At 39.3% G+C, this 13,365-nt stretch overlaps 1 protein-coding gene across 4 annotated transcripts in view; it reads left to right on the plus strand.

The window, feature by feature from the left end:
- Positions 1–13,365, plus strand: part of LOC148542857 (uncharacterized) — a 58,294-nt gene that overhangs the window by 34,955 nt on the left and 9,974 nt on the right. For all 4 annotated transcript variants that reach the window (XM_088460622.1, XM_088460687.1, XM_088460666.1 and 1 more), the window contains exon 11: positions 6,830–6,966. In XM_088460622.1, the coding sequence (XP_088316748.1) occupies positions 6,830–6,966 (137 nt within the window). The remainder of the gene's footprint in view (positions 1–6,829; positions 6,967–13,365) is intronic.

A 13,365-nucleotide genomic window follows, 5' to 3' on the forward strand; every position in this document is an offset into this window, starting at 1 on the left:
ATAAAGGGGGGAACGTTGTCATCTGGCCCACTGATATGTACCTCAGAGAGGCGTATCGCCAACTAGAAGACCAGGGTTGTTATCGACATTTATTATTCAACCCTATAGAAAATTATACCAGCATGTACAATAAGATCATTGAATGGGCGAGATCTGAGGGAATCATAACCAAACATGAGTTTGACTTCCTACGTGTCATGTTCCCAAAAATTCCTACCTTCTACCTATTGTCTAAGGTACACAAAGGGCAAGCTGAACCACCAGGGCGACCTATTGGTCTGGCATAGGGGGACTAACAGAACAAGCAAGTATTTTTGTCGATACACATCTAAGACAGTATGTTACCACATTACCCTCCTATGCCCAGGACACTCGTGATGTACTTAGGAAAATTCATGATATCAAATTAGAAACTAATCAGATACTGGCCAGTATCGATGTTGAGTCATTATATACGAGTATTCATCATGAGAAGGGTATACAGGCTGTAAAATTCTTTCTCGATATGACAGATACATCGGACTTTAACAGGTTTCTAATTGAACTACTAGAATTTATCTTGCATAAGAATTTCTTTATTTTCAATAGAAAATACTACCTGCAAACGAGGGGAATAGCAATGGGGTCAGCATGCGCTCCCGCCTACGCCAACTTATTTTTGGGGTGGTGGGAGCGTACCTATGTTTTTAATGAGGAAAATGATGAATTTAATTCATCGATATTACTCTGGATCCGTTACATCGATGACATCCTGGTAATTTGGAACGGACCAGAGTTGAGTTTCCATGAATTCATGACTAAACTGAACATCAATTACCTCAATTTGAGATTTACCTATGAAACTAGTAGGGAATCAATAACATTTCTGGACCTTAAACTACTCATAGATAATCAAGGCAATCTGTCGTCAAATCTCTTTCCCCAACCTACTGCTACCAATAGTCTGCTACACCATGATAGCAGTCACTTTCCCCCTACAATACACAACGTACCTAAAGGTGAATATCTAAGGTTGAGGAGAAACTGCTCTGACAGTTGTACCTTTAAAATTCAGAGTGAACAACTGGCATTTAGACTAAGGAACAGGGGATACAGTAATAGGTCAATTAAAAAAGCTTATCATGCGGTATCCAAGATTGATAGGGATACACTTATTTTTCCCAGCAATAGAGAAAGTACAGAAATACCAGACAAGATCAGATTTATTGGCAATTTCTGTTCTGAGTGGCAATCAATCCAAGCCATTGTTCAGAAACATTGGAATATCTTGAGGCTGGACCCAGATCTACAACGAGTTTTAGGCTCACGAGTCCAATTTAGCTGGCGCAGAGCCAGAAGTTTGAAGGATATGTGTGTTCGGAGTCATTTTTCAATGGAGTCCAGAAAAAAGCCTGTAATAACTGGCTCATTTCCTTGTGGACAGTGCAAAGCCTTCCCTAACATGATAAGTAATAAATGGAGATAATAGACAGATTTGGGAGGAAACATCTCTTCCAACACTACATTAACTGTAATACAGCTGGTGTAATTTATTGTCTAGAATGCCCATGTTACAAAAGGTATGTCGGTATGACGACTAGACCTTTGAAACAGCGCATTCTTGAGCATATTGGAAGTATCAAGAACGCCAACGGGGACTTGCGGAGGATGAAAAAGATTACATCAGTGGCAAGGCACTTTCTCTTTTGTCATCATGGATCTTGGAGAGATCTGAGAGCCTTTGGCCTTGAAAAGGTGTCGATAGGCCCCAGACAAGGAGACCTTACAAGGGAACTTTTAAAAAAAGAATGTGAGTGGAACGTTTAGACTGGATACGGTCAGTCCATGGGGCATGAACGAAATGATTAATTATAGTCACTTTCTGAACATTTAATAACATCATTTCCTCTGTTAGGTCGTTTGATCTGTCATAACAATATTAGGCACCACTCGTTTCTGTGATCGACAATAGTAGGTGCTAGTAGATTGGTCATTACCTTCTGTTTTGATGAACTCTTTATTTCTGTGATTCATGTTATGGTGTATAATAGATTACTATCAAGTATATTTCATCTATTGCCCATTCATATATTCATGTATGTGGACACATGTATCACAGCATAATCTTTTGTTTGTGCTTATTACATTAGTGCCATTATTATAATATCTTCATTAATATGAATTGACAGGCTATATTATATTATATATAGAACTAGCCAAGTCATCTTATTTTTAGTAATTTTTTGATGAGACCTTATTTACTCATAATGGTTACTATTTGTCTGTTTGTCATGTTATTGTTATCTATAAATGATATTATGATTATGATATATTGGCCTTTCTTCTTCTGTTTGCTGATAGTAAGCACAACTCTCTCTGTCTTTGAAACCTTTGAGAATACTACTATGTCGGTTTCCTGTCTCGAAATTTTTAAGAATACCAACTATTATCTTAATTGATGTAATATTATGGACCTGTATAGTATTGTCTTAGTATTTCGACATTTATTCTAGTACACATTCTGGGTATGTGTTTTTAATACTATGTGTTTTGTTGTCTGTATACTTTCATCTGTATGCATCTTATCTTCTTAAGCGCTACGATATTTAAATCTATAATGGCATATCATTGCCTTACTCTTTACCATAGGGACGGTATCTGTCCCTGTCTATTTTGACACCGATTGGCCTTATAGGAGTATTAGATATATAATATTATCAACGATATGGTGGCCGGCATTATTAATATGCGATTCACGCATAAGATTAAGCTTCTTATTTATATATCGTTTCACCTATATATATATATGCTTAGCGTTTTGTTTCTGGAACCTCTGTTTGTGTTCTGTATTATCATGTTTATCTCCTTAAATACTATGACAATCAAGTCTTATAATGGCATATTATTGTCTTATCTGTTACCATAGGAACGGTACTTGTCCACGCCTACTTTGACTCCGTTTGGCCTTTTAGTAATGTCAATCATATAATGTTACTAATCATATGATGGCCGGCACCACTCATATCCGGCTTATACATAATTTTTCTATTCATATATTTTCACCTATATACATATGTTCAGCGGTTTGTTTCTGGAACCTCTGATTATGTTTATCGTCATGTTTATCTCCTCAAACGCTATGGCATTTATGCCTTACAATGACATGTTATTGTTTTATGTGTTACCAAAGGGATGACATTTGTCCCCGCCTACTTTAATTCCGATTGGCCTTTTAGTAATGTCAATCACATAATGTTACCAATCATATGATGGCCGGCACTATTTACATCCGGCTTACACACAAGACGGAGACAGCGTCCTTGAGAGAGCCTGCTTCCGGCGAAACGCGTGTCGGCTTGTCAGCTGGGGGATCCCAGTGCGCACTGAGGACCCCTTCACCAAACACCCATATGAGAGCATTCTTTTTACAGGTACTGTCTTTATCTTCTCTCCTGCTCTCTCATTAGATGCCTGTATTGTGAGTCTCTGCGCTGCCTAAAGCAACAGTGATATCACTAATATGGTGGCACTAATAGCAGAGGAAGCCTGCACTGTTTCTATGTATGCCATGTGACAGTGAAACTCATTCCACATCCTCTGATTTTCATGACGTGGAACAGCAGCATCTGACCTATAACTGCATACGCTCTGCTTTTCAAACCTATTACATATTATCTGCCATATGCTCTCCTACATCTAATCGAGGGACGCCTCTTTATATATTATATACCAGACCCTTGACAATACTGGGTCAACATTTGGGTGTGGTGTACAGCTTTTTAATTATGTCATGTTTTGTTTATTATTCTATGTCATATATGTTATGTTGTGTCATATTTTCGCCTTGTCTATGAGAATATATCTCCTAATGTAGAGTACTATTATCTGTGTTGCAATATTGAATTCAAGAGTCATTTCTTGAAATGTGTTATTCTATATTTGAGCTATTACATGTCCGTGTTTTTAATACACATGTATGGTTATAGAATGTTGTCCCATTGGTGATCATTAATCACCTACATTATTTTAGAACTGAGGGGGGACACTTTAAATCAAGTGCTTTCCTGATTGACCAGTTCTTATGACCATATGCACCAGGACTCACTAATGTGGTTACCATAGTGGTGTCATCAGCTTTACTGTGCAACACGATTTTGATATATTTATGCTTCTTGGCTGTCTCCATTTTACTTTGATATTTGTTATGTGTTTGTTGTTTGACTCTTGCCTATAGATTTCTGACTGATTTTAATAATATTAATAAAGTGATAATTTATATAAGTTCTTCATCTATACAGTTCTCCCTATTGTTCTAATTTTTCATTTTTTGTTTGGGGTGTGCCTCATTTTGATGGGGTCCTGTTTCATCTTTTTTCTTTCAACCATATACCTTAGCAAACAGATTGTAAGAAAATAAACAGTACACCATATTATAATATATAAAAAATCAACACATTTAATATTAGTAAAAGAAGATAAGTGCAAATAGGAGAAACTGCAAGAAACAACCAAAATATGGAAACATAAGCAGGGGCATCAGTCAAAACAATACTTATCAGATGTTATGCAGAGGTTGGGAAGACATTTATGCGCCTTCCATAGCTTCTTCCTCCAAAATAGCCTTGGCATCCTCAGCTGAGGTGAAGTCCTTAAAGTCCTTCCCCTGAAATGGTCTCAATTTTGCTAGATATAAAAGAGAAAAAAATTTCGGGGCCTGGATCAACTTGGTGCAAATCTGTGTAGTTTATTTTCTATCACGTGTAACCTCTGAAGAATAGTCCAGAAATAGAAGTAGACGTAGACATTCATCCACGTTATCCTTCTCATTTTACTGACTGCAGTCAGAGTACCATTTTTGGGCAAAGTTGAGGCATTGGAAGATGACCGTGCAAGGGCAGACAGAGTCTCGTGTGGGCTTTCTCAGTAACAAAGTTGGGGATGTCTTCTGTTACAACCAGAATTTGTAAGGTCTGAAAGGAGAAATTTAATCAAGTCAGGGCCAGTAAACTTTCAGGCAGGCCCACTATTTGTAAAATATTCCTGTGAGAGCGATTCTTCAAGTCTTCCACTTTGTTGAGTAGTTGGTAATTCATTTTCTGCAGGTCAGCCACGTGTTGAGGTAAATAAACTGTGGGTCCCACTGGATCAGAGCGGGCGCCCTGCATTCAGGCAGTGTCCAGAGTGGGAGCATTAGGCCACTGGAGATCAGTGGCTCAGCTCACCTCGAGCAGCTCCAAAATCAGCCTCCAATGAGCTTCAATGGTTGGGGGAGTTATGGCGATGTTTATTTGGGCAGGAGCACTGAGTGGAGTATTGGTGGAGTAGCTAGAAAAGCCCAGCCATGGAGCTCAGTGGCCCTGCTTCCATTCTGCTTGGTGTCCAAGCCAAGCTACACCTGCAATGTAATTCAGTTGACTAAAATATGGAATATTTGCTGTGCAAAAGAAAAATACACAGCCTGTGTTTAATTGCAGCACATATTTAAATATTGTTTAGGGTCAAGGTGCTTTGATACCAGTGCCAAAGGTTGCAAATGTCGACCCCTTGACCTCCACCTCTGTTCTGTATAGACTATTTACATTAAATTGATTGTCTGTGGTCAATAATCAAAAGTATTTAAATCTACTTAATGCAGGTGTCTTCCCCATCATTGATTCCTGTAATAACACTCGCCTGTTCGCTGCTTAGCATATGTTTATACTGATGCACACAAAATTAATTTAGATGGATTTTAATGTGTTTTAAGCTGTGAGCAGACCTTAGTGTTATAATACGGTTTATTAATCACCAGCGGTTTGTCACCCCTGACCTCCTCCGCTCTGAGAAGAGAGTGCTGCAGCCACTTTAGCTGTATGTGTAAAATGCGCACACACCAAACCAGCCCCAACAGCAAATTAATAGCATTCACATTTAATAAATAAGGCTCCTCCCGCCTAAATCAACCCTTCACTAAATGAAAATGGCCTCACTCTCTCCAATTCAGCCCCACATTCAATTGCTAACCCCATAAAACCAAACCAGTATTAATTAAGTCCCATCTCTCTACCCCAAATTAATAGCAAGGGTCTGAATGCTGAAATGTTTTTCTCCTATTGTATATTCTCTTTGTCTGCTCCCATTGTCCCTGATCCTATAGTCTTCTCACAGTTTATCTGCTATCATTCTATGCTCCTCCTTATCTTTCATTTGTATGGGTCTATTTGTTATCTATAGGGAGAACAACCCTATATAGCCATCCCTGGGTATTACCAGCAATAGACTATGCAGGCTGCCTCTGGTGATAGCTTCTCTATGTAATGATTTTACTGCCAGGAAACAAATCACATAGCAGAAGAGCTGGACATCACTCTTCAGGCATGCAGATAGGTCAGAAAGTGATTAAATTTACATTGGACATAGCTAAACAGAGGTTACCAACAATGGAAAAAGCTGAGTGGTGATTTGTGATAAACATTCCTCCCCAATTTAGCAGCTTGAACCGGGACTACAATGGGGATGTGCAAAGCATGGGGTACTTCTTATAAAAATTACTAAGCCTTTGCTAAGCCTTTGAAACTTGTACAAATGTTTAGTTATTAGTTGCTTCTTTAGATAAACCTACATGTATATTTTTAGCTTTAGTGTTCCATATGACATCTTTATATATTTGTAAATATTACAAGATGTTTTTGCATGTTCAGGTAGTTCAGGATTCCGCCTATACCGAGGCAGCTCTGAGAGGCCAGAAAAATGGAGGGAATTAATATTAAAAATGGCAATTTTCTTGCTGCAATCCAAATTTCTGCTTATAGTGGCTTTTCCCGTGTCACGACTACTAGGACCTGTTGTAAACTACCTTATCTGCTTACAGGGATGGCATTGCAAAGCTTCCAGTGCAGGTCAGTTTTGCTGCAGGATGCAATAAAACACGGTGTGATAACTACTCCTCTGAAGTGATAAAAGCATTGGTCCAGTCTGTCGACATTACCATTGTATGCCTCGGGACTGGTAAGTGCAGTTGAGAAATACATTTGAGAGAACACAACTTGAGTGATTAAATGGTGTTCTCGTTGGGACATTTATAACGTGATCTATGTAAGCACACATCACAATATTATAGCAAGAGCAGTTTATTAATTATACTTGGCTAAAGTCAGCTCAATGCAGTCCATACACATCAGCAGTGATTCCTGGGGAGCCCCATTGCCTACTTCAGTTAGACACCCAGTTGAAAAGGCACCATCAGCATGGGTCAGTTCCAAGAGAGGCTGCAGTGTATTCCTTAGCCACTTTTATTCCTTTGAGGGACAGTTATTAGGGGCAGTGTAGGAGGTGGTAATTCCCCAGTTAATGAGTACAAACTATAGAATACATACATTAGTATTCTACTTTATTTAGCAGCAGGGGGCAGTAGCACCCCGATTGTGAATACAATGAATTAACTTTCTTGTTTATCTATGTAAGCTTAATGCAAAGGCCAAACCTGGTGTTGACATGAACACTATTATTCTGCATATTAAGCTTATTAAGTTCAATAACATCTTCTGCGCATGTTATACCCTACAGTATCTTTCTTCAAGGCCTTGAGCTGTTTCTGAGCAATACAAAAACATACAGTACACAGGTTTACACAGATGGTCAATATGTGGCAAGAGCCACATAACCACTACTGGTACGTTAACCCCTACTGGTACATATGGTTTACATGTGGGGCTGCTACTATAAGATACACCAAGGCAATAATGGTTAACACATCATTCTTTTTCTTGTCAAATGCCGTTTAAAATGTTATTTGCATAAAACAGTTAGTTTTATTACTAGGCAAAGAATTAGTCAGCTAAAGAGACATGGGTCTCAGATTGCATGCAGTAGGTATATGACCCAGAATGATTCCCTGAGACTCCATCCCACTGATGGACAGGAATTTACACCTCACTGAGAGACATTAATATTTTTGCTGTATGCAGGTACAGATGTGTCCTTATACATCTAGCCATGTGGTGCAAGTTCCTCTGCGACTTTGCTTATGCCGAGTGTCTTTTTCACCCGAAAATACGTCTTAGTCGCAATGCGATGCAACTAGAACACACCAGGAGACTGCACTGATTAATTTGATATGTGAAATTTATATCTGTGTGCAACTGAGTTTGTAAATGAAGCACAATTTAACTTGATGTGGACAAAAAGCAGTGACCGCTGCATCGTAGCACTTCATATACAGATTCAGACTCTGCTGCACAAAGATATACAAGTGTCGCATATCACATTTAATCAGTGCTGTCTCCCATTACGGGCACAAAAGACACATTTACGGACACAAAAGATGCAAAAAATACGCTCGGCAGAAGCAGAGTCGTACGGGACATGGAGCGCCAAGAGGGGCAGTTTGGCATGACTGCAGCAATAGTGTATGAGTAAACATTTGTAGATCTCAATTACATGTAGAAATGGGATTTGATTGCTCAAGAAGACCACCCTACACCGTATAATGTCTTCTACCAGCAGGTGTTGCTTCTTGCTTCATAATGTGAACAAGCAGAACTTAGGATTCAAATTAAGAAGTGTTTATTTACTTTTTAACTTTTATACTAGTAAACAGGTATGTGCAAAAATGATAGCCCAATCCACAGGATCAGAAATAAATGTATACTGAAAAAAAATTGTACTTTCTAATGTTACCTATGTAAAATAGTAACACTTGTTCCAGTAGTGGCGCAACAGAGAAGTAGTTTATTGTGCTGTATTAAAAAATGGAAAGAAAAATAATTCCTTATATGGTACAGGTGATCAGTTTTCTACTAACCACTAAAATAAACTACAATGGAGAGAGAATTAAAAATGTACTTTATTAATTTATATTAAATAAGAAGCAGGACAAACATTTTAAGACATAATTTATAATGAAATGAAAATAATTAAAAGAAGATAAGATACTAGTTCAATATGAAGTGTAAAAGAGACTCTTTTCACAGAGTATGCAATTTAATTAATAAAACAAAAATAGTTCAAAATGGACATTGAATGCATAGGAATATGGCAAGAATGGCACATATAATAATGTGGTTAATATATGCACTGTAAAACTGGTATAAAACAATAATATACAATATAATAAGTATAAAAAATGATGAGAAATCGATCTGTATATAAATGTGAACTCTATATGTATTAGAAGTGAAATGCTGGTATTAATCAAATAGATATAATAGTATTACAATTGTTTTATTAAGTGTTATTAATAAAAATAAATAAGTAATATTAAAAGCAGAACAAACATTTTTCAAATACACAACTATGTTACTATGAAAAAATACATCCATTACCAGAAGCTAGTGAGTGATGTAAATAACTCAAATTAAGTCACATATGGTATAATATCATTGGCTAGTGAATTGTTCAGTTCCATTTTACATTTCCAGATCTAAAATGTAGTGTCATTTATTTGACTATCCTATGGATGGAGCGAGTTCAGGGTCCCCCAGCTTCATCTGTGCCAGCTGTCCGCTTCTATTTTTACAACATGTTAATTTTCTGATTACGCGAACCCTTGGGGTAATAATAGTGTGACCTGCTCTCTAGTGATTTCTTTGGTGTATGATGGGAAATATTCAACCTGTTTTTCTTCTATTATGGCCTTCCTCAGGGAATCCTACTCAGCAATTAGTAAAGTTAGAATTATTAAAAGTGAATTTGTATTATTTTAATGTTGCGAAGTGATAAATAATGAGCGAAAAATGTAGTGTATTAATACACAAATGCATACTTGCCTACTCTCCCGATTTGGCCGGGAGCCTCCTGAAATTGGGACCTCACCACACCCCCTCCCCGCGCCTACAAGAGAAACCCCCGCAGCGGGGTAGGCCAGTGATGAGATTCACACTGATTTTCGGCATTGTGTAGCGGGGGTGGGGCCAAATTACATGATTGCGTGGCCACGCCCTCACGCTCCGCCCACAAATGCTGGGTAAACTGTCAGATTGTCGCCAACCCTGCACAAATGTCCTCCTCATCTATTGATCTGAATAACTAATTATAGCTATTAACACTTATAATTCGTTAAGGTCAGCAGTGGCTTAATGTTGCATCAACGGGTCCCATAGCAAAATTTGAGGATGCTGGTTCTTTGATGGCCCTTCCCTAAGGCCCTCTCTGAGCATGCTCAGGTTTGTGCACTTCTCTATTGTAGCCTCATTTTGGATTTCAGTTCCAGAGCTGAAAGCATTACCCGATGGACCCCCTGGGTCATAAACCCGGAGGTCCTCATATTGCAAAGGACATCTTTTATCAGCGTTAATAAATGCTGCTATGCATCACAGTAAAGGTGATTATGCAGCTATTAAAATTAGCATCTTATATTTTCTTAGCTAAAGGAGCAGTTATAGTGATAAACTATAAATAAAAGCACATAACTTGATATTGGTTGGACTCATTAAATTGTAATGAAATAAAACTTACATTAAATATGAAATTAACGTAGCCATGAAGAATAAGAAATATATGAAAGTGGCCAAAAAAGCCAGACATTTATTGTTTCATTTGTGTGGTGAATCAGTGCCTGGAATGTTATTCTGTATTCTCTACTGAGCAGCCTGTTCACACCACTTATTTCTAGTCTATCTTTCCACAACCCAAACCCTTCCAGCCCCTGAGATAAGCCCTGTGGCTGTTAAGGAAATATCTATATAATGATGCAATTTTTTTACATTTGCTTTTATCTGAAGTTGTGTTGCTAATGTTTCCTATGTTAGAGATGGCTAAATGTAAACAGTTTTGTTCTCATGTCTATATATTACTTGCTGGAATGATTATAGGAATATCAGGGCCTATTACAAATTGTTCTTTTGAGGTTCTGTTGTAAATCTGCCCATAGAGTTTAAATCCCACTCAGAAAGCCTAAGGGGCTAGTTTCATTAGTATGTACATTGTTGATGGTATCATGTTAGCAGGAAAATAATTACCTGGATAGGAGATGGGTTAACAAAAGGTGTGCTCAAACTTCAAGCAGGAACAAAGACCAAAACCATATATTATCTAACCTAAAATGATATTTCTACAATAGTAGGAGCTTCAGAAATCATAGGAAAATACCTGACGTTTGGGTGCTGGTTATATGTGATTTTGTGGCACCTAGGATGTATGGTTTAGAAGAGATTAGGTATCTAAACAATCACACATCCCAGAGCAATCTTGTTTACAGTAATATTATATCTTAAATAAAATAGATTAAGGTGAACATACCATATTTCACGTGGCTATTATATAGTGAAAATTATGTACAGTTATTTGTACTTAGGTTAAAAATGACATTCCTTTGACACGGCTGACTCTGAATACAAGTGGAAATCTGAATTTATTTCCAAATGCATAAAGTGTCTGTAATTACACATTCGATGTGTGCACAGATAATTATGCAGTTATTCGTCCGTATGCTTTCCAACAGCATCGACCCTATCCATATGCTTGGTTTCATAGCTGCCATCATTATCAGTGCACACTTGCACCAGCCCTAACTTTGATGCTGGGGATCAATCTGAAAACGGACAGTTCTCTGCATATGCGCAGCTTTGCGTAGCTTACAGTTCATACAACGTGCCCTCGCTAAACGTGTGCGAGAACACCCCATTACCACCCAGTTGTGACCCTTCAGCAGCTAGTGGAGATTAAGCATAGATAAATGCACTCAGATATGGAGTATACACAGTGCAATAACATGCAAGATCCACCAGTAAAAGTGACTTGCATTCATCTCTGCATCAGCCCATAGTGCTCATATGAAGAATTATTTTTATTTAAGTTTTTTTAGAACAATAAGGAACAAGGACAAAGGGTTCTTCCTATAAGCCATTCTAAAGTATTTCACGACTGTGACGCTTCTTCAGAAGGTCAGTTCCAGTATAGTCTGAAAGCCCAAAAACTTTAATAGTACTGTAAGTGTATTCTGGAAAAGTAAATTGTATGTAACCTCTGTTCATAAAAATATCTGCTTAGTACTATCCAGAGGCACACTAACACTGATATACAATACCACAAAAAATACAGTAGACAGGCTAAAACAGTGCTGTAAATTCACTCCTATGCACTACAATCACTAATATGCTTCTTCATTTCTGGGATATGTGCAGGGCTGGATTAACGGGGGGGGCAACAGGGGCAGTCGTCCCTGGGCCCCCACACGTAAAGGGCTCCCACACCCATCGAGGTTAAAGTGCGCCGGAGGTTGCGCCTCCTCCGGCCCACCTCAGCCCGGCGCCGCAGAGATGGTCAATTTACCGGGCGCCCGCTGGTAACCAGTGGGCACCCGGCTCTCTGCCCTCAGCAGCAGCCGGAGCTCACTCATGAGCACCGACTTCCGGCTCACGCAGTGTGCACTATGGGAGAGCCGTCATGACGTCTCTCCCATAGTGCAGAGGAGCAGCCGGGCGGACCGGACGGCAGCAGCGGACGTGGGAGCAGGGTTTAAGGTAAGTATTATTAGTTGTTTTTTTTTGTGTGCAGGAAGCTTTATTACTGGGGGCAATATGCGGGGGACATTATTACTGGGGACAATGCTCGTTGGACATTACTACTGGGGGCAATATTCGGGGGACATTAATACCGGGGGCAATACTCGGGGGACATTAATACCGGGGGCAATGTTTGGGGAGCATTACTACTGGGGGCAATGCTAGGGGGGCATTACTACTGGGGGCAATGCTTGGGGGGCATTATTACTGGGGGCAATACTCTGGGGGCATTACTACTGGGAAAATACTCAGGGGCCATTACTATTGGGGCTCTACTACTTGGGTGCGGTGCATTACTACTGAGGCACTACTACAGGGAGCACTGTTACAGAAGGAGCATTACTATTGGGGCACTAATACAGGGACATTACTACTGGGGGCATTTATACAGAGGGCTCCACTACAGGGGGCATTACTATTGGTGGCACTACCACAGGAGGCATTACTACTAAGGGGGCATTACTATTCGGGGCTCTACTACTGGGGGCATTTATAAAGGGGGCATTACTATTCGGGGCACTACAATAGGGGGCATAACTACTGGGGACATGACTACAGGTGGCACTACTAATGGGGCTATATAGGCACTGCATAAGGAGCACTACTACTCTGGGCTCTGCATATGGGACACTACTACTGTGAGCACTGACATTACTGGGGGCACAGCATAAGGGGCACCACTACTGTGGCCTCTGCATAAGGTCCCCATTGTGCATGCCCCCAGTTTGTCCACATTTAATAGGGACTCTCACATGTTTGTTGCCCAGGCGCCCCCACAGACCTTAATCCAGCCCTGGATATGTGTTCCACTTTCTCTTATCATCAGCCCTTGCAAAAAGAAGGAGGAACAAGATGATGATGATAAGATTTCTGAAAATTGTGTGGCTGTGTTTGGAAGAATATA

The sequence above is a fragment of the Taudactylus pleione genome, unplaced genomic scaffold (genome assembly GCF_031769625.1).
Source record: "Taudactylus pleione unplaced genomic scaffold, aTauple2 ptg000007l, whole genome shotgun sequence".
Lineage (NCBI taxonomy): Eukaryota > Metazoa > Chordata > Amphibia > Anura > Myobatrachidae > Taudactylus > Taudactylus pleione.